Below are 22965 nucleotides of genomic sequence, written 5' to 3' on the forward strand. Positions count from 1 at the left end.
AGATGAGCGAACCTCGCCAATTATGATATTGGCTAGTTTGGGAGCTTTTTCTCTTTCAACTGGATCCCCTGTGGCAGAAAGAGGCGAACCCATCACCGTATGTGTATATGACGGTCCGATAACCAGAATTTCAAGACAAAAACCCTATGACTAGGGGGTTGAGTTCTTCAAAATTCAGTCCGAAAAGTGAGTGCAAATAAAATGTCCTTATCTACCTTGATAAATCAATTGCACACGTAAAGTTTAACAAATAAAATACCCCATAACGGGCGAAAAAAAAAAAAATTCCTCAAAACACTGGCAAAAGCAAAAAGGCAAAAAAAAAATAAAAAAAATAAAAATTGGGTGACACTACCCATGTCTCATGGGCGACACAACATGTGTTGCCAAGCCAAAAAAAATAAAAAATAATAAAAACTTTTTTTGGGCAACACTACCCATGTCGCTCGTGCGGCACAGCTTGTGTCAACCAACCAAAAAAAAGAACAAAGATTTTTTTTAAAAAAAAGAAATAATAAAAAAAATTGAGCGACGCTACCTGTGTCGCCCCAGTTGCACAACTTGTGTTGCCCATCCAAAAAAAAAAATTTGGGCGACACTACCCGTGTCGTGGTAGTGTCGTCCGAGTGGCACAACTTGTGTCGCCTGGCCAAAAATAAAATAAATTTGTGCGACACTAGCCGAGTTGCCTAGGTGGCACGGCTTACGTTGGCCAGTCAAAGAAACAAGAATTAAAAATAAAAAAAATAATTTTTTTCTTTTTTTTTTTTACGATAACGATAGTGTCGCCCAACCAAACTCCCCTTTTCCAATTTCCAGAAAAAAAAAGAAAGAAAGAAAGAAAAATTCAAAAAGAAAATGCTGCTTGGGAGCACGAGCATAAACTGCCAACCAAAATCACAATCCACTAAAACGTCAAACTCGTGCGACGTAAAGGAGTCGAGACAGGAAAAATGTCAAACACGTGCGACGTAAAAGAGCTGAGATAGGAAAATGTCAAACTCGTGCAATGTAAAAAAGCCGAGATAGGAAAATGTCAAACTCGTGCTACGTAAAAGAATCGAGGCAGGAAAACGTCTAGCCCTGTGACGTAAAGGTCGGGTGTATCCGTCTAGCCCCGTATGGAGTAAAAGGTCGGGTGTATCTGTCTAGCGCCGTAAGACGTAAAAGGTCAGGTGTATTAAGAAAACGTCTAGCTCCGTATAACATAAAAGGTTGGGTGTATCCAGAAAACGTCTATCGTCGTATGATGTAAAAGGTTGGATGTATTTAAAAAACGTCTAGACTCGTATGATGTAAAAGGTCGGGTGTATTCAGAAAATGTCTAGCCCCGTATGACGTAAAAAGTTGGGTGTATTCAGAAAATGTTTAGCCCCATATGACATAAAAGGTCAGGGATATTCGTCTATCTCTGTATGACGTAAAAGGTTGGGTGTATTCGTCCATCGCTGCATGACATTAAACTGCTTAGAGGGCTCTATGGTTGCAAGAGCTACAATTGCTAACTAAAAAATTGTTTTCCAAAATATCTTTCTCATTTCAAAATTTTCATTATATATCTTATGATATGTCCAAAGCTGTGGGTTCTATTTCAAAATTCTAAAAAGCCTTTTAAAAACAAAGGAGCTTGAACACCCGTATATGATGATTACCGCGCTGCCACCTCATATCTCTCTTCAAAATTGATTAGGTAAACATTTTTCTAAAACAGGTAAAACCTATTGAAGACCTTAGGAAACAATAAGGAAATCAAGGAAAATGACAGGTTTAAGAATTTGAAATTGTGAAAACCCTTGAAGTTAAGTGGCATGGACAGAAAATCCAACTCGAGTTTCAAGTTTGTGTAACTCATCGACATCTCATGTCGAAAACCTTAAGATGAAAATGCCCTAGGTGCGTGAGCGGGAGAGCGCAATGTCTTGAAGGGATAGTTGGTGTGCCCTCTGACCACAAAACGTCGGGATGAAATTTAAAATATTTGCATTATCCTTGTCGCTCACCTGCCCCTTGAAGGACAAGGAGCGCCAAGGAGTGTCTACTTCTTTGCCACTTACTTGTCCCTCAAAGGACTGGGAGTGCTAAAGAGGAACAACTGTAGACACCCCATTTTAAAACTGGCAAATTTTATGGTTTTTTTAAACCCTTAGGACCACACTATCCTAGTAAACCCCTAGACTATAGACCACTATAGTCCATATTGTCTGCCTTGTAATCTAGAATCTTGCATAATGCCCTGTTTTAGTAAACAAATCATGAAAATAGCAAAATAACTTGTTTTGACGCAAATATTTTCCAGCAGTATCACAAGAGCCTGTAGATCAGATGTTAACTGACATTTTCTATTTTGGATAGATTTGGTCTAGGCGATACACCTAGTACCGCCCAGCCCAAATTGGACAACACACCTAGTGCTGCCCACCACACTGCGCAAAGCCCAAACTGACCCAAATTCACTGATTTTTGCCAGACAGCTTCCTGACAGCTCCAAGATCAGTCATGAACTGGAATTTGTCATTTTGAGTAGATCTTATTTGGGCAACGCTCCTAGTGTCGCCCAACCCAGATTGACCCAAATCAGTGCTTGGCAAGCAGTATCCTGACAGCTCCAATATTAGTCCTGAATTGGAATATGTCGTTTTCTAGTCTGGGCAACGCTCCTAGTGTCGCCCAACCCAGACTTACCTAAATCAGTGGATTTTTGGAAGGCATCATCTTGACATGCCCAAAATCTGTCGTGCATCGGAATCTAACAGTTTTGAGCAGATTTGGCTTGGGAGGCACTCCTAGTGCCGCCCAACTCTGACTGCTCCAAAATGGCAGTTTCCGCATGCCAAGCTTTCCTAAGCCATTTTTTACCAATTTCAATGAACCTGGACCATTTTAGGCTAGGCGACACCCCTGGTGTCGTCCAAGCCTTGGACCACCAAATGGCAGTCCAAGCTAAGAGATTTGCTGGTTATGGCATGTTGCCCTTCTCAAACGGTTTTCGGTTTATAAAAGTGTGATTTTGTGGCTGCTTGTGAGGTTGAGAATTTGAAACCCTGATTAGACTCTGGTTGAGATTTTGAAACCCTCGGTTGAGAGTTTGAACCCTGAAGAGAGACTTTGAAAAGACTCTTGAGAGACTCTTGTTGAAACCCTAGACCTAAAAAACCTAGACCTAGGAAAACCCTAGTTTTAAGCCATCCTTAGATCAAGAAAGCCATTCAACAAATCCAAGGCTTGGTCAAAACTTGAGTGAGACAAGGAGGACGCACGACACAAATCCAGTCGGTCCTGATATGGGCGAGCCCTCAAAGCCTCGGGAGATGGCTCGGTTTGGTACTTTTTTTTTAACTTTCTACTTTCTTTTATGTTTTATTCATTTTAATTAAAATTAGATTACTTTATTTACATTTATTTCGTATTTCATATTTCTGATTGATGCTGGCTTTGCCACTGATCTGAGAGAAGATTTGCTCATTTATGAGTAGATCTGACCTCAGATCAGAATTCGACTGTCCCCACTAACTCTATCACTATTTTTAAATCAGTTTGTGACGTTCAGATCTGATGGATCTTCCTCTGAAGATCTCTTTGATTTTGCATCATAAACAAAACTTTTATAAAAAATACACATTGTGCATGTGGTCCTACAATGGAGGAACAACTTCCAACAACCTCCAACTTTGCTTCATCCAAAAGAAAAGGCCACAACTCATGCTTCTTTTGCCAATTGGTCCCAAATTTGGATATGTTGTTCTCCTTAGTACTAGTTTTCTACTGACGTACATATTATGTGTTTCCAGACACATCATGGTTGAATCAAAGGAAAAAAGTGTGTGGTCAAAAGGGAGTTTGTGTGTAGTATTATTCCTCATGACCCCGACTCACTCCCGGCTTAATATCTCACAATCCATGGGAGTTTTGGGTCAAATTTTGTAGGAACTGTCACTCGATCCCCTTTGCATTAATATACAATGTCGAAGGTTTTCGACCCGATTTGATGGTTGAATTGTAGAGAGAAACTAGCAAAAAAGTGGAGACTATTGAAAATTGATAAAAGATAAAATAGTTTGATCATTACTCCATCAATTTGGGTACTGTTGAGATCCAAATTACTCATCAAATGTGGCAAAGATGAATTCCTCACAAAATTTTGGTGGTTGGTCATAGAATAATGAATAATAATGGGTAAATTTGTAAGAATTCAAGTAAAGTATGAGTTTCTTTAAAACTTCTTGCCAAATCCAAAAATGAGTTTTTTATCAAAATTTGTTACAAAATGATAATGACATCATTTCCTATGGATTTCTAGTGAAAATTTAAGCAAAAATGGCAAAAAATACATCAAATCGGCAAAAAAATGGATACGGTATGGGAGGGAGGCTTTGTTAGGGGAAATTGATGAAATTTCTGGAGTTTTGAACACAAAACTCGACAATTTTCTTTCTAGCCAGAGTCAACTTTTAGTTTTCCACCCACCTATGGGATCTAGCTTTAATTTTCCACCCTTTTTTCCCTTCAAGCCCCAAACCCTATTTTTGAAGGTTTAGGAAGTTAATTCAGCCATTCTTGAGAACTCCCCACCTTCTCACATATAGTGAGAGAATATCTTCAATACCTCAACTACCCCTCTTAAAATTCCAAAATACAACTAAAAATTAGAATGTTCATAAAAATTCCAGTAATCCAAAAATTCCCATAAAACCGTAGGACACCAATAATATCTAAACTACCTATGGAAAACCCGAAAACTAAAGAGGGAGATTTAGAATAGGAAAAAGATCGAAATCTTGGAGTTGGCTTGGATAGCATTGTTTATTTCAGATCATTTGGGATCCCACACTCAGAGGCACTTTCCTTCTCGTCTTAAATGGGGCTGAATTCCAATGAGGAACGAGATTGTCAGATGATCAATCCAGACCAGAGAGGGTCGACATCCCTCGTTATCCATATAAACTGAGGTCTAAGAGGGTCGTCCACACCGACTCGGAGAATTTTGAACCTATTATATACCATTTTGCGCATCCTTATAATTTGAAAGAAGTTGTTTGGTGGGCTCTATCTTTTATGATTCTTTTGCCTTTTTATGTTTTGGAGTCCGAAACAAAACAAAGCGCACACAATGCGTGAGAGCCCAGAAACAACCTTCTTTCTGGCGACCCCCCTAGGGAATTGCTCCCCCTCGGCCTGATTTGATCCAAGTCCAAACATTCAATGTTTCATATGTTTTCCAACTTTTCTTTCTAACCTCAATGTCTCACCAGAATTTGATTCTTGTTTTGGGACAATGATCATGCCCCTCAAGGGTGCGTGTTTCAGCAAAAGCCCTCGCCACCCCCATGCCTTACAACAAGAGTGGCTCCGTAGCTCATGGCATGGGTACCCACATTTTCTACAGCATAGTCACAATGCTACCTTATTGTCGGTGGCAAAGGCACTCATAATGTGGGTGGCCAAGCCACTGAAAATGTGGGTGGTCGTGCCACTCACAATGTGGATGGCCACCCTACTTATAGTGTAGGTGGCCATGCTATGGAGTTCGATATTACTTATGTTCCACAACAAGCCGTAAAGGGGCAAGCTCTTGCAGATTTCCTACCCTCTCATCCCCTACTAAAAGGATCTCCAGTTAATGAAGACCTCCCATATGAAGAGCTGTTACATGTCATGGGTGATGAATCATGGTGGCAACTGTTTTTTTATGGAGCATCCCAAGGAAAGGGTTCAGGCGCCAGAGTTCTATTCGTAACTCCAGGAGGGGGGTCACTCCCTTGAAATGGACATAGGGGTTCCTAAATATCATTGGTGACTCCCAACTTTTAGTCCGTCAATTAAAAGGGATATACGAGTCAGGAAATCATAACTCTAAGCCATATTACAATACCACGAGGTATCTCTTGGAAAAACTAGATGATGCTACTCTAACCCACATAGCTCACGGTCGCGAGGTCCAAGCCGATTTTTTAGCAAAACTTGGGCCACAATGACTCTAGAACTGGGAATACATACGTCTTAATTCAAGAATGGGTTTCATTCTCATGAAAGAAGGACCTGACTTAGAAGATGCAGAGTGGTTTGTGGTCGAGTTTGCCCTTCATCCTTGGGATATATAAGGGAATTAGAATAGTACGAGTAAGCTCCTATAAACACTATCTCCTGTAAAGAGGAAACTGAAGGACATCGGAGACAAACCTTTCTCGATTTTATTCTACATGGAAGATTGCTACTAGAAAGGAAAGAAAGGCACACATTAAGAAGGCATGCCACTCATTCTCTAACCATGGAAGACATGCTCTATTGCCGGTCTTATGATGGGCTTCTACTCTGTTGTCTGTCACATGAAGAAGAATGATCGGCAACAGAAGAAGTGCATTCAAGAAAATACAACATGCATCAGTCTAAACCTAAACTATATGGCCAAATACAGAGGCTTGGGTATTATTTTTGCCAGATACATGGGGACTTTATGCATCAAGCCCCAGAACCGCTGCATCCTCTGTCTATAGCACAGCCATTCTCGTTAGGAGAATGGACATCGTAAGACCCATCTCATCCTCATCTAACTAGTTTTCAAAGTTTGACGGAGGTCGTCCCACTGAAAAGAGTGACACGAAAAGTTGTCGCAGATTTTGTCCTCCACCATAGTATCTACAGGCTCAGCATGACTGACAGGATAACATCCGACAATGGCACTCAGTTAAAAACATGACCAAATAACCCAATTGGTCAATCAACTTCATATTAATTGTAGATACTCGACCATGTATAATCCTCAAGAAAATGGGCAAGCTGAAGCATTCAATAAAATCATCTACTAGGTTTTGAAGATTGTTAGGGAGAGCCAAAAAGATTAACAGGGAAGATTACCTGAAACACTCTGACCACGACGTATGACTTCAAATTAATCATCATATAAAGGTCCACGACGTATGACCTAAAACATCGCTGTCAAGTTTGTAATGCATGACCCTAAACCGCCTATCATTTGGTCCATGACATAAGACCTAAAAAACCACTAGATGGTCCCTTCCGTATGACTTTAAACTATGTGGTATTTGTTTTGGGGTCTCTGACTATGAGCATCAGTTACCCATACTCTCTGTTAGGAGGCATATGGAAGGTTTTCCCCCTAAAAGTTTCCCTTCTTTACATCATGGAAAAACAAGAATGAGGAGAACATTCGACCTAACATGATGGGGGCCATGAGATGGATTGGAAGAGAAATTCGTGGTGCCATGAATGAGATACCACAAATAGGGAGAGCCGAGCAGCTAAGAATAGGGCACGATCAAAGAGAACTGATAAGTGCTTTCGTATTTGGACGGATAGTCTTCAGATGGATTGACATGTTTTGAAAGTACCCAATTGCTAAAATAAAGAAGCTTATATTTTTGAAAAAAACAATGTGGAGACCAATGAGGGTGATGGCTATCATGAAAGTCTAAAGAGGAAAATAAAACATACGATTAAAGATATGTTTTTAAAGACAGAATCAGCCAAACCCATAAAAATAGCATCCTGAGCATAGCCTCAAAATTTTCAAGCGTCATAACAATGTGAAGGACGCCTAACTGCCAAAAAGTCAGTTTTCACTAACAACGGTTTATGAATGACCAAACAATGCCACACGTGTCACTTTCGGGGCGATGTTGTTGGGGGTGATTTCTGTACACCTTATACCGAGATGGAATGCATAAAATCAAGGGATGAAATCAACCTTGAGGTCTAATCGAACAGTTGCCAGAACACATATAAGCTTATCATATAGATGGTCTCGTTAGCGATCAAGCATCATAATGTCTGCAAAAAATTCTTCAAGATACCATATTAAAGAATTTATGTGATTGGAGAGGCCTCATATGCCTTAGAAAGTTCCGTTGCTGATCAAATATATGCCTTAACTGTTGGACCCACTACTATACTGTCACCAGACTTTGGGATCAATGATCCCGAGGCCAATATATGCCTCTCTGCTCTATATGGGGGGAAGTTCCGATATAAGTTGGCAAGTTTTGCAGAATTCGGTCAGCTAAATAGACCAGAACAGTAGAATATACTCTCACAAATCTCAAATTGAGACCAGAAAATGGGATCAATGATCCCAAGGCCAATATATGCCACCACATCCTATTTGGGGATAGTTTGGGTATAGGTTGACACTTCGTCACTGAAAATATGAAACGTTTCCAAATCATGTCAGATGGAGATGAAACTTTGTGGACATCAATGTTTGGCTATTTATATGTTTTTCATCCGAAATTCTTCAGCTTTGGACATCATTTGAGACAATCTCACAACCCACCATCCGTTAAGATGGCTTAAACAACTGAATCGTCTTTTATACATGGAAATTGACTTTTAACCTATAGAAAGATCATATTTGGGGTGGCAAAATAGTCGTATGACAATAGGTTTAGTGCTATTATCACTATCTTTGGCAATAAGTGCTCAGGTGCATTGTCAGTTGAGCAGTTAAGATGATATACACCCAGTAAAATCGACATATCTTTCAATCTAGGACTTTTTCAATGGGACTAAAGCCATTGGGATCTTGACTCGGAGCTTAATTAGCCCTAAGAAAGCCAGACGGTAAGAATTCTCCATGTAAAAGTGGTTTGAGCCGCATCTGACATCAGGTTTTAACTGACAAAATTCCTATATCTCCTAAATTGCTAGGCATTTTCTTATTGAAGACTTGCAACACATCAAATTTTCAAAATTATATCTTCTAAGGGTGTCAAGTTATTAATCTTGTCATTTGCATATTTCTACTCAAAATGACAACAGAAATACCCTAACTTCAAAGAAGCATAACTCTCTCTCTATTATAATCCAAATTGAGCGAGACCTAGACCATGTTTTTCGTCTCGGAGTCCTCTAGCTGGCTGAAAGTTTTCATGGAAAAGTAATTTCTCATTGGATATCTATAGCCATTGAATTGATGCATATTCAAACATATAGACAATTTTGACAATTTAGTAGTTAAAAGACTAGATGTATCTTCTCTCCTGAGTTTTCTCATGGATCAAAACTTGTTCAAACGAGTTCGTTGGGTTTTCAAAATTGAAAGAAGGTTAAAAAAGAGTCAAATCTCATCCACCTCAACTCCCTAATGGTTTAGAATTTTTATTATTTTTTAATAAAAATAAAATTATAATAATATTATTTTAGTCTTTTTATGATTATTGCATTTTAAAAATAAAATAATAATATTATTAATATTAATAATAGAAATCAAATAAAATAATAATTTTAGTTCTAGTCTTTGCATATTTTAACTATAATTTTTATATTTTAAAAGTTTTTATGACTATTTTAATATTACATTATTTTTTTAATGACAATACAATATTTTATTTTTTAATGTAATTCAACATATACCAAATTTGATTCTTTACTTTTTGAGATACTTAAATATATTTTATTTTCTAATTATGAAATTTGAATTATTAAAATCATTCATAACTGATATGATGTGATCCCGTCTCCTCTAATGTTTTCCTTACTATTTTTTATTTACACTATATGCCTCTTGATTATCTTTTAATCGACTTTAGTATTTTTTTTATGAAAAATAGTATATTTGAATTATTTCTTTTGTTCACGCTTTTTAAATAAATTTTATACTTTTAAAGTTAATGCAATAGAAAAAATACGACGTTTTGAAAATGCACATCCCCCACTAATAAACATGCACTTTTTTAAAACATAATTTATCTCTCTCACATTCAAATCATTATTTCCCATGCACAACAAAAAGCCCTCAACCCAATAAAAAATGTACATATTTTTATTTATGATAATTTACCCCTTTCACTCAAGTTACCATTTCCCATGTCTATTTTTAATGGATAACATGTGGGTTAAGAAAAGAAACATGGGTTAATCTCACCTCTCCCCCTAAATCTCTCTCCCCTATGTTATTTTTGAAATTAGGTATTAATAAATATATATAAATTCTTATCAATCTTTTGTTTATAATAAGGTTAATGCTTCTTGAGTATGCCTTAATGGGCTAATATATTAGATATAAACATTAATATGATCTAATGCCTTAAAGTAATATATTGGATATTAGCATTAGTAAGATCCTGCATAAATTTATTTATTAGTTTTATTTATATAATTTAAATTATTTTTTAAATTACCTTTATTATTTTTATTTTATGTCAAATGAATTTGTATTAATTAATAATATATTAAAAAAATATTTACTATCACGTTTGTTATTAATTAATAAAATATATAATTGTGAAGATAAATGTATTAAATTCTCTCTCTAATATCATGTTTCATTGAAATTTTTTCAATGATTAATATTAAATATCACGTGCAACACACGTGCATATTACTAGTTATATTTAAGGGAGAGAATGACCCCCTTTATTTTTCCTCCACATGTCCTTTTCTCATTAAAAAATTCTTTCATCTTTCTTAAATTCTTTCTCTTATCTCTCTCTTATTTATATTATCTATCGTTTATATCTCTCCCTCTTTTCTAAAATCTCTCATCTCTCCCTTATTTATATCATCTATGGTTTCCTTCTCTACAGTTTTTATTTCTCACTCCCTCTTTCCTAAAATTTATCTCCCATTTATTTTCTTAAAATCTTTTATCTTTTCTTTATTTATATCATCTACAATTTCCCTCTCTACTATCTCTCTCTCTCGCCCTCTTTTATAAAATCCCTCCATCTCAAATGTCTCTCTCATATATAATCTACATTCCTCTATCCCTCCCTCTCAACTATTGCATTGGATCATTGCTCTTTTTTAAAATCTCTCTATTTCCTATTTATCATAACTCTCTCCCTCCCCATGGTTTCTCTCTTTCTTTATTTTCTCTATTTTGCAGTACTTGTAGTTAATATTTTTTAATGTGACAACTCCCAAAAAAATGTATAATAAAGAAAGCCAATATTCCTACTATATTAGTTCCTTTTTTTATGTAATACACTTTTTTATTTTGCGTAACTTGCACTACTTTTAATTAATTGTAATTAATACATATGTGATAACTCTCATCTTAAATCTCTCCCCTATTTCACTCATCACTTTCAATCTCTCTCTCTCCTTCCCAAAATATCTTCTCAAGAAAAACCTCTTCCATCCTCTCTCACTGCAAACCCTCACACCCAAGCCCAAAAGCCTATCACGCCACATCTTAACCTATGAGAAAACAATATATTTATTTGTCTCTCTCTCAAGTTCATTTCTTTATTGATCTCTCACAAGGACTTTTTAGCTTGGAAATATTTTCCCAAGAGAAAAGTAGAAGGTGTGTCTGTCTCTATCTCTATTACATATATTTTTCAAATTGTAATATGATTTTTTTACATATATAAAATAAGTAGTTTGATCTCTCTCTCACAGGTCGTGAAACTCAATTAGATTGAAACAACTAAAGATTCACATTCTTGAATAGTTCTAATTTTTTTATTATAAACTTGGACATAGTAATAAACTAATACTAATTATTACTATTATCATCATCATCATCATCATCATCATCATCATCATCATCATCATCATCATCACCATCATCATCATCATCATCATCATCTTAATCATCATCATCATCATCATCGTCATTATTATTATTATTATTATTTTCTTTATTTTTTATTTTGATTGCCTATAACTTATTTATTTATGTTATTATCTTTCTAGCTTTCTCTTGCTATTTTCTAATTGTATTATGCTTTTATTATGAAATAATATTTTAATTTTAATTTTATAAGTTATTTTTATCGTATAAGGTAAAACCCATGGATCTTAAATGCTAATGAAAAAATGAATTTTCCTTTTACGTTGATTCTTATGAAAAATTATCAAATTTGTTTTTATCTCAATTTCACTCTTTACAATTTTAACTACATTTTGTTATATTTTAATTTTTATAAATATTCTAACATTATATTAGTGTGTTTTATGACAGTAATAGCTTTCTCATGCTATTTTCTAGGTGTATTATTGCGTCTTTTGAACTATTTATTATGAAACAAAATTAAAAAGTAAATTTGAGATAGAAACAAAGTCGATTTATCAGTTAACATCATAATCAAAAAGAAAAATAATCAGTTTTTTATAGTATTCAAGATCAATGAGCCTTACCTTATAAGATAAAAATAAAATAAAAGAATAATAATAATAATAATAATAATAATAATAATAATAATAATAATAATAATAATAATAATAATAATAATAATAATAATAATAATAATAATAATAACAACAATAATAACAATAACAATAATATACAGCCGAGGCTCTAAACAATCAAATTTGAGCTTACCTCAAAACTTTCACTAGAAGAGGCTGTTTTGATGCCCAAATATCCTCAAATTGATCATCTCGACATCAAGATGCATAGACATGAGAAAAAAATGGTTTTCAAGTTTTGAAAATAGTGTATCTTGTAATGTGTTTATGGACCGTCAATTTTCAAGATTTTCAAGTTTTCATAGATATCTCGATCTAAACTATTTTTGAACCTTTAAACTTTATAAATAAAGATGAAAATATATTTTAAAGCTATCGAAAAGATTTCCGATATTGAAATCATATTTCTTGACACTATTTGAAGGTAGGTTCTAATTTGATTGTTTAGAGCCTAGGCTCTATACAAACTATATATATATATATATATATATATATATATATATATATATATATATATATATATTCTTCTCTCTCTATCCTAATGTCCTTACCCAATTCCCTCTTCGTATATGTATATCTTTAATTAAGATATAAAAATACAAAATATGATAAGTTTAGATAATGGTTGATTTTATTTATATGCTATGTATCTGTAAATAGAAACTACAAAAAGATACATATTCTCTCTCTTCCTCTGAGGAGATTACTCATTCTCATGATCATGAGAGAAATATTGTTATTTTACAATACATAAATTGTAAAATAATGCAATGTAATTATAATTATAATTATAATAAATAATAAATTAAATTTAATTAGAATAATTTATTCTTATTAGAATATTATATTTATGATCATGAGAAAAATATTATTTATTTTGCAATACATATATTGTAAAATAATGTAATGTAATTATAATTATAATAAATTAAATTTCATTAGAATAATTTATTCTTATTATAATATTATATTTAAAATTTTTCCTTGATTCCCTCAAGTCAAAATACAATTTTTATAATTATCATTTCTATAATAGTTATAAAAATTAGATATTGATAAAAATAATTGTATTTGTTGCTCTAATCTCATAATTATAAATAATTTTTCCTCAAAAAGTAATTAGAATAAAAAAAGCCTTGCTACATGAAAAGTTCTACAATAATTGTAAAAAGCAGGTATTAGTAAGAATAATTTATTTTTATTAGAATGTTACCGTTATAATTAAATACTATAATTGTAATTAAAAAAAATATTATTTTAGAAATTTTATTATTTAAAAATTTATTATCTTTCCATGCATGCTCTCTCTCCTCTTTATCCTCGTGATTAGATAATAGATATGATATATATTATATTTTAATATATTGTAATAAATCAATTGTAAAATACTGTAATGTAATTATCATTAGAGTAAAATAAATTAAATTTATGGAGAAATATTTATTCTTATTAGAATATTATATTAATAATTTTTTGTTGACTGCCTAAAGTCTAAGTATTTTCTATACACATATATTTCTATAATAATTATAAAAATTAGATATTGGTAAAAATAATTTATTTTTTTTGTTCAAATTTTATAATTGTATGATAATTATAACTAATTTTTGTACCCAAAAAGTAATTGAAAAAATTAAAAAAAAGAAACGCAAAACCTTGTTACATGAAAGCAAGAAAAATAGATAATATTGACCCCATAAATGTTTTATTGAAAATATTTTTCAATGATAAATATGTTTCAGTGATTAATACTAAATATCACGTACAACACACGTGCATATTACTAGTTATACTAAAACGAAATAAAAGGAAGAGTAATTTACGTATTGATACAAAAAAATAGGAAAATATGATATGGGCCAATTTTAGACAAAAAATACACAAAAGATCGGTCAACCCATTTTTTAATTATTTTTTTAAAAAAAATTACCTCAAGATGGCCACTTTTAAAAAAAATTAATTGTTTTACCTTTTTTTTTTTGTTGTCATTAGTAGGGCAACGCACTAATGTGAGGGGCAGTGCCCAGTCTAAAAGGCAGTCCGAGGATGCTAATGTTGTATGAAGATGCCAACCTCAAATCACCCTAGAGAGCACCACAGAGAGAAGTTTGAGAATGGGCAGCTTGGTCCACCTTTGAATTCTTAACAAAGTCGGTCCGAGGATTCCAATGTCAAACCGCCTTGAAGAGCACCATAGAAGATAGTCCGACGATGCTAACATCGGACCTACTGGGCATTACCCGAAATATTAGCTTTAACTCTACTATAAAAAAATAAAATAAAATAAAAAAACTCAAAAAAAAATAAAATAAAATGCTGTCCAATGTTAGTATCCTTTGACCGAGGGGCAATTTAAAAAAAAAATAAAAAAACCTCAAATTGACCAACATGTAATTTTTACACAAAATAGACTTATTTTCGTTTTTTAGTTTTTTTTTCTTTTTGGTATTGGTTCATAATTCGCTCTAAAAGGACTAAAAGGAGAGAGGATAAAGGAAAAATAAACATAAACAGAAGAAGTTTATGTAAGTTGCAACCATAGAATGTAGAATTAAAGATGTACCTCAAAACTCCATCATAAAAGGCTGTTTGGATGTTGGAAGACCATCTAATTGATCATCTCGATATCAAGATGTATGAATATAAAGGGGAAATAGATTTTGAATCCACAAAATAGTGTATCTTGCAACACATTATATGGACCGTCCATTATCAAGATTTTCATGTGTTTATAGATTGATTTGATTTGAACCATTTATAGAGTTTAAATTGTATAATTAGAAATGAAAATAGATTCTTGAACCATCCAAAGAATTTTTGAAATAAAAATTACATTTATAATAAAATTTAGAGGTGCACCACAATTGTATTGTTTAAGGTTGCAACCTTATACAAAACCACACCCATCATAAAAAGCCAAGGCAAGTGAACAAATCCTTGAGTGGAGAAAAATTTATAAAATTAGCAATAATTATTACAAATTCATATAAGCAAAATATTGGACACCAAAAAATTTATCAAGGGCGAGGTCCGAGTTGCATTCCTTCTTCTCCACGGAAAAAAGGATGCAGGAATTGAAGGAAAATTGGGAAGAAGGAATAAGTTAAGAAGGAAGCATCTCATAAATGACTGAACGCGGTCCGCGATCAACACTTGGGGAGATCGGACGGTGGAGGAGGAAGCTTCTGGTTGGGGAGCGTGCCGTCCGATACCAGCCAAGCCATCTTTAGGCCCCAGCTTGTGTGCACTTCCAAGTGACAATGCATGAGCCACACACCTATCACAAAATCCATCAACTCACCAATCAACACAACATAAACTCCTCTCTCTCTTCCTCTTTCATACACAAACTTAGGGGGCAATGGGCTAAGGTCCAGGCCGGGTAAGTCCTAGACCAAGGCTAGCATTTTTTCCGGCCAAATTCTCTTTTTCTTTATTATTATTATTTTTCCTTAATTGTGTTTAGCACGTCCGAATAGGGCTAGGGCTAGGGCCGGCTGGGCCTACAGGGTCTAGGATCAGGCTAATGCCAAAGTTGGCCCCTCTGAAAGCCCAACCCATTGCCAACTCTACACAAACCGCACAAACAATCTCTCTCTCTCATGCACAATCTATATAAACAATATCTATCATGCGCAAACCAGTGCTATCAGATCTGAAGCTCGGATTTTAGGCCAAGATCGAAGCAAAGAGAAGCTCCGGTGCATTAGCTTCGACCTGCTTTAGCCCGCTTTGGTATGATTGGGCCTCTCTTGGCTGAAGCATAGAAATTTTTTTTTTATTATATATATATTTTATTTATATTAAATTTTTTTAAAAAAATTAATATTTTCATCCGATTAAACATCCAATTACTTCATTTTTCTCACCAACACAGCACACACAGAGAATCACATAGAGGTGAGTTAGGAAACAAAGCCGCACAAACAGTCATAGCAAGTAGTTCAATAGTACCAGGATTATCAGCAAGGAAACGCAGAGCCAACCAACCACCACTCGGCACCCCTGCGGTGTTCCTCTCCATAGGATCCACCAAATTAAACTTTGCAGGGTCTTTTGAGGGATCATAGTTCCCAAAGCCTTGTCCCACAATAAAGAAGTTGAAGCCATGAAGATGCAGAGGATGGCTCTCAGCTCCAAGGATTCCAGTATCCTGCAACACGAGTTCTACGCTCGTGTTGAAGCGCAGCACTTCCACCTTTGTTCCACTCATCACAAGCGTGTTATTAGGCGGAGCGCCCGTGTAATTAAAAGGAATCGGTGGGTTCTCTGGAAAATCTGTAGTGTAAACTCCGGCAGACTGCCCGAAGAAGTGAGCCTGGAGCATGGCAGTTGTGGGCATTGAGAATGAAACATTATTGATGGAGGCCGTGAACATGGAGCCATTGGGCCCCTGACAGGTCTGGTTATTGGGGCACGGGTTCGTCCCAAGCCCTACAGTAAACAAGAATTTCCGGTCTACTGTCTGTGGTACATTTGCAGGAAACTGCTTCGAAGCCAGACTGCGAAACCTTCGACTAAAATTAGCAGCAAAGTTGGTATCATTTAGGGCAGGAAGAGTAGGGAGGAGGAGGGGGAGCTTAGTTATTGAGGGGGAAGAGTTGCCGAGAGAGGGACTGTGGTATTCGAGGATTCCGGTAGTGGTGGAGTTGTCGAAGCTTCCTTGACCTGTAACATAGGGACGGGCGGCCATGACGAATGTGGTTTTCGGGGGATTGGGCTTAGCTGTGAGGAGGACGTTGGTGGTTTGGCCTGGGGTTATGAGGACGATGTCGGTGGTGAAGGGCTTGACATAGATGGCGTCAGCCTCAACGACAGTGAGGGAGTGGTTGGCAATGGAGAAGAAGAGCTCGTCGTTGAGGGCAGCGCTGATGAGGCGCAGCAGGTAGGTTTTGCCACGCTCCACTTTGAGCTTGAATGTGTCTGTTGAGCAGGAATAGCAATCAGTATTTAGAACATACTCGGGCCGAGTAGTTGCCAAATTGGCTAGGGCCAAAAGTGTCGAGAAATAAAAAACCAAGTGATTTTACATACAAGCCCTAAATTGTTTTTTAAAATACGAAATGCTTTCTTTATAAGTAGAAATTACAAAAAAGATCGATCAACCTGCTTTTTTTTTGTTTTTTTTTCAAAATTACCTTTCGGTCTGATAATAAAATCTTCGGTCTAAATTTGACTTTTTTATATATATATATATAGTTTTTTCTTTAGTAGGGCAATACCCCAAGCTTTAGGGTGGTGCCCTACTGATGAAAATTAAAAACAAAAATTTAAATTTGGTCTGAAGATGTCATCGGACCAAGGGGCAATTTTGAAAAAAAAAGGGGTTGATCGATTTTTTTTGTAATTTCCACTAATAATTAGGGGATTTTGTATTTTAGGAAAAAAATTAGGATCCTTATGTAAATCACTCTAAAAAAATTAATTAAAAACATCAAAAAAAAAAAAAAAGGAAGATATCTTTAAGGTAAAATTAAACAAACCATGAGGTTAAAAAAATGCCAAAAATGGATTTTGAAAAAATAAATTTGTGACAAGGGTATTTTAGAAATAATCCAAAAAACGAAAAATGTAAAAATATGTATTCCAAGACACTTTCCAATCGTTACTGATATGATAAAATACTAATAATAAAATAAATAAAAACATATTACTAATAAATTTCATTTTTTAAACTTTATAATTTATTTTGATTTTTTTTAAGATCTCCGAGTTAGACACCCAACTCAAGAATATTCGGGCTCGCCAGGACGGCAAGCCGGAGTTACTTGGGTGAGTCCGAGCTGGCTGGCCCAAGGAATCTAAGATTAGAGAGAGAGAAGAGAGCGAGAGAGAGATTGTTACCTTTAGCTGAGCAATTGTAAAGGGGACCAGGATGGCCATTGATAGTATAAGAATCAGATACATTTGGGCCACCACCCGTTTGCAAGGCCTGGGCAAGAACCGCCTCAGGGTCCACATTAAACCATTCCCCAAAGATAATTGGGATCTCCTCATGGGGCTCAGGAAATGGATATGGGACGCCTCTCTTAGGCAAAATAACAATGGGTCCATAGATAGTGGACCTAAGCCAAGTTGCATGGGCATGCCAAAGTAAGGTGCCTCTTTGCCCTGTAATGGTGAAATTATAAACATAGGTTTGGCCAGTTTGAATGGGGCACTGTGTCACGTATGCAGGCCCATCTGCCCATCCGCTTTGAAGTTGCCTTACGCCATGCCTGTAATAGTATATGGAACAACGTTTGGTACATTTTGCTAACTCCTAGGGGCATGCATGTTATAAGCAACATAAATTAGTCAGATCCGACCGGCCACCAAAACACGATGAGTTTGGTCCTGACAAAATTGGTTTGATTACTGATCTAATTTGTTTGCGTTGATTTTAAAATATAAAGCAAAATAGGTATAATGTTTTAAAAATATGAAATATATAATAAAAGAAATTGATGAACTTTGTTTAGTCGGTTGAACCGGTTTAAACCAACTAGTTAAATATTGGTTAAAATATAGTTTTTAACCACACCTAATTTTTACTTTGGATCACCGGCCAAGAGACTAATGAGCAATCGGACAGCCTGGTCTAGTCCGTTAATTGGGTTGAGCTTCAATAGGGAGTAGACGAGAAAACTTGTTCTAAAGTGTTTCCTTAGGAGACAAATTTTGTTTTGTAATAAACTGATTTTGGGTTTTCTAAGGAAAATATTGAAAATTCTCAAGAAAAAAATAAAACAAAGGGGAAAAAATAAGGGCAAGCTTTCTATGATTCCTCTACTGCACAAAATTTATATATTTCCCCATATTCATCTGTTCATTCTGAATGGACGGGTGAGATGGTCTCAATCACAATGTCACATCTCTACACTATTTTATTTTAAATTTTTTCTACAAATTATTTTGACACCAAATTGTGAGCGTTTACTCGTCTCTTAAACTCGCACTTGTAAAAAATATAAAAACAATATTCTCAATAAAATAAAATAACAAAAATACCTCTGAAAATTTTAAAGGGTATTTTGATCATTTGTAATTTTAATATTTTTTTAGGTGTACCTCATTGAGAAGATGACACATACCAAATTTCATATTCATTCAATTTGTAAAAAAAAAAAAAAAACTAGAAATAAAATACTCTGAGACGTCGGATCTAGATTAAATGGTCAATGGCTCACTTTAGCTAAATTGGACGAGTGGATGGGGGAAGGGGGGGAGTATATATCTTCTATGTTGTAGAGGAAGTATAGAAACCTTTCCCAAAAAATAAACTCAATTTTTTTTTAGAATTTTTTCTTTTCTTTCAGCTTATATAACTCATATTTGTAATATCTTCCTAATTTATTTGTCTAAAAACCTTCCATATGTATTTATATATATATTTATATAGATATATATTTCAAAGTTAGACGAGATGCAGTACATTTTATGTCATTTCAAGAAAGCAAAAGAGAAATAGGGCACCCATGGTTTACCAAGCAAAATATGGTAAGCCATTTTCTTTATTTCAGGGGTTTTTTGCTCACCAGTGAATGGTCACATTGTTGGGCACATGGTTCACCACCTTGATCACAACTTGGTCACCCTCTCGAGCCACGATCTTAGGGCCAGGCACCATCCCATTCACCGTCACCACTTGCCTAGTATGGCACAATCGAGTCATATTTTTCAGCCTAACCTGCACCCACGAAATAGCCCCACACCTTAGTCCGAATTATCGAGCCCAGGTTATGGTGAAACTAGGCCCATGTACTTAGCAACAAAAGCTAGGGAAATAAGGTAGATTACACTGAACAGGTAGTGCCTAGTGCTTGCAAGAGTATGCCTAGGTCCCAGCCATAAGGCACACAGGGTCCAGAGGAGGATCGCCATGAAAGTTGGAGACGGAGAAGAAGATGCCATCGTCTTTTCCTTTGGTTTGTTGAGTGAGTTGTGGCCATGATAGAAACATGCTAGCGTTTATATAGGGGAATAAATTTGTTTGAAAATATATGGTGGGGCATGCTGTTGAGTAGGTGTAGGAAAGGCACAAGGATTAAGGTCTAGAGGTAGTATATGATTCAAGTGTTGGGTCAAGCTGACCTTTAGAGTGCTTCCAAAGTGAAAAACACACTCTCTTTTCTGGACCCTTGTTGTCTTTTATCTATATTTATATTAGTTTAGCTTCTAAGTGTATTCTTAATTGATGTTTGTTTCACAAATTAATCAAGAGGAAGAGTACCATACACCATGGTCTATGATATATGGTGAGCCATGTGAGCATTAAGCATCTGTTCTTGATGATGAGCGGTGAAGATTATGTCGCGCATTTTTTATGCTAGTCATCAGGAATTAGAATTAATATCCATCTTCCATCATAGAGAATGGATGGCAGAAAAATTTATGTTCCATGTACCATTTCCTCGGGTGTATGGTTAGGTATTTCTTCTTTTACATAAATACTTAGCTGATACGGCTGGATTATGGTATACATCTTTAACCCAACCAAAAACTTGAATTCTAGAAAATTTACTCAAAACCCCAAAAAATTGATGGTTGGTACAGTGAAAAATACACATAGTGTTGGTTTGGTACGGTCGGAACTTCAGTACTGAGGAAGAGTCCTGATTTCATTTTTCTTCTTTGAATGTTCAAATGATATTACTTGTTGACAAGATTCTCTACTCCCGCGGGAGAAAGCTATCTATTTACTCCCTCAAGGAAAAAACATGTTAGAGATGCAATTTAGCTCTCAAATTTTTGGGATATAATATCTGTAACCTATAGACTAATCTCAGTAAAAATAAATTTCTGAAATACACTATCTATAGACTAAAAAAAAACTAATGCATCTAGATTGAATGGAGGCCATCTAATTTTTGAGGGGCTAAAACAAAGAGTCATAGAACTCAAAAATTCAAATTTACCTTTTGAAAATAATCTTTTGGTAATTCTTATGTAGTTCCCAAAATTCTAGATCAAAAAAATATTCTTGAATAGGTGTTTTGGTCGAGGGAGTAGATACACAATATACTCCTGCGTGAACATAGTATACACGCTTTTAATCGTTTTTCAACATAGAAACTGTTTAATTAGTGCTTCATTTTAGCTTTTTGGGTCCAAATTTAGGGGAGTTTTGAGGGTTATTTGTGGGGTAAATTTGTAGTTTAGAAGAAAACTAACTTAGGAAAATACCATTCTTTGGTGCAAGAGGGAACAATGGTTACAAATCATAGAATTGGCAGATGGGGTTGGTGTCTCTTTCAAGCATATTTATTGGGAGGCAAATGAGCATCTTTCGTTTCTTTGGTTAAAAAATGAGCATCTTTGGATTCTTTGGTGGTCTCAGATGATGCAAATTTTTTGTTGTAATTTTGTACGTTCTCCCTTCATAGAAATAAAATTTCGATTATTGTCACAAAAAAAAAAACTAACTTAGGAAAATACAAGATTATATTTCGGTCGTGATCATTAAAGAAGGTAGGAAAATATTGGCCTAACACTTTCAATAAAAGAGTAATGTTTTCAACGACGAGATGTATTGTGTAAGAATAATAGCCATCTTCCCAAGGGATCTCCTACCGCGGTATCCTTGGAAACTAAGGGAGGTTTCTTTCACATGAAAATGATCTCTCTCTCTCTCTCTCTCTTCTAGAACCAGGGGCGACACATAAACCGAATTAGGCATCCATCTCTCTCTCTCTCCTAAACCGAGGGGCGACTCATAAACCGAATTAAGTATAAAAATATGCTTGTTAGTGTGAAATCCCTATTACCCAGAAAAAGAATCTAACTAGAAATCCAGGAACAACGAAACAAAATGGAAAACAATAAGCTAATGTAAGGGCTTAAGGATGAGGACATTAAACTTTCTCTTAACATATTCCAAGCTCGAGTGGAATAGGAGGATTACTTTATATAGACAACCAACATAAAATTTTGGTAAAGTTTTTTCTGACTCCTGATGATAGAAGTACTTGCTTGCCTTCTCTATTTCATTTTCTTATATTCGATTAATTTTTTTGAAGTAACATTCCGAATTACTTCCAAAAAAAAATTTTGTAGTGACATTAATAACTCTTTGCCGCCATTGATGCGTCTTATATTCGATTAAGTTTTTTGAAGTAACATTGCTGAATTACTTCCAAAAAAAAAATTTGTAGTATTATAACTCTCTGCCATTCTGGGGAGTTTCTTTAAAGTCATACGAAAGATAGAAAGAATACGAGGTTTTACCTATTATGGTTACCCCATGGGAGAGTGACATATGTCCTGATTTGTGCTCTCTCTCTCTCTCTCTCTCACAAAGCCTATGTATGCATGTTTTTTTAGTCAAGCATCGAAGGTTGCATATTGGAATTTTTCCCATTAAAAAATCATCACTAAAATAGTCAAAACTCTTAAAAACGTTTAGAGCGGTAATATAAACCAATTTAATAACTGGTTATTTTATAATATTCATATGACCAAGTTACCTCTCCAAATGTTTTTGTTTAAAAAGCTCAAATTACCTCTATTTTGGATTTGGAACTCTAAATAAGTGGTAGCAACACAAGCCAGATGACATAAATACTTTGTTTTTATCAACATTATGAATCCGAAGCATTTCTTCCTAATTAAAATATCTTGCTCTAGGTTCCTAAATTTGAGCAAGGGAGATTTTTATACCATTCGCTTCAAGTGAAAGAGGCAAGAACCAAATTATGAATGAACCCTCCATAAGGCTTAGGAATTTAGAACTTACTGTAGTTTCACTAGATGTGCTTGTTTCTCATTCTGAGCCCTTGATATGAAGGGGTCATACAGTTATTTTGCTCAAATTAAATGACCTAAGAAAAATAATGG

The 22965-nt window shown here is 34.9% G+C and overlaps 1 protein-coding gene across 1 annotated transcript; it reads right to left on the reverse strand.

Moving 5' to 3' along the window:
- Nucleotides 1–14964: 14964 nt before the first annotated feature.
- On the reverse strand, nt 14965–20075 carry LOC18436180 (laccase-17). The gene is made up of 5 exons (XM_006846202.4): nt 19930–20075; nt 19668–19819; nt 17995–18368; nt 16105–17073; nt 14965–15427 (listed from the first exon to the last, which is right to left on the reverse strand). Exons 1-5 carry the CDS (start codon nt 20041–20043, stop codon nt 15297–15299), a joined length of 1740 nt encoding a protein of 579 aa, XP_006846265.1. The 5' UTR covers nt 20044–20075; the 3' UTR covers nt 14965–15296.
- Nucleotides 20076–22965: the final 2890 nt, after the last annotated feature.

Source organism: Amborella trichopoda, chromosome 8, assembly GCF_054954075.1.
Source record: "Amborella trichopoda isolate Santa Cruz 75 chromosome 8, AtrichopodaSantaCruz75HAP2 v2.0, whole genome shotgun sequence".
In the NCBI taxonomy this organism is placed as follows: Eukaryota; Viridiplantae; Streptophyta; class Magnoliopsida; order Amborellales; family Amborellaceae; genus Amborella; species Amborella trichopoda.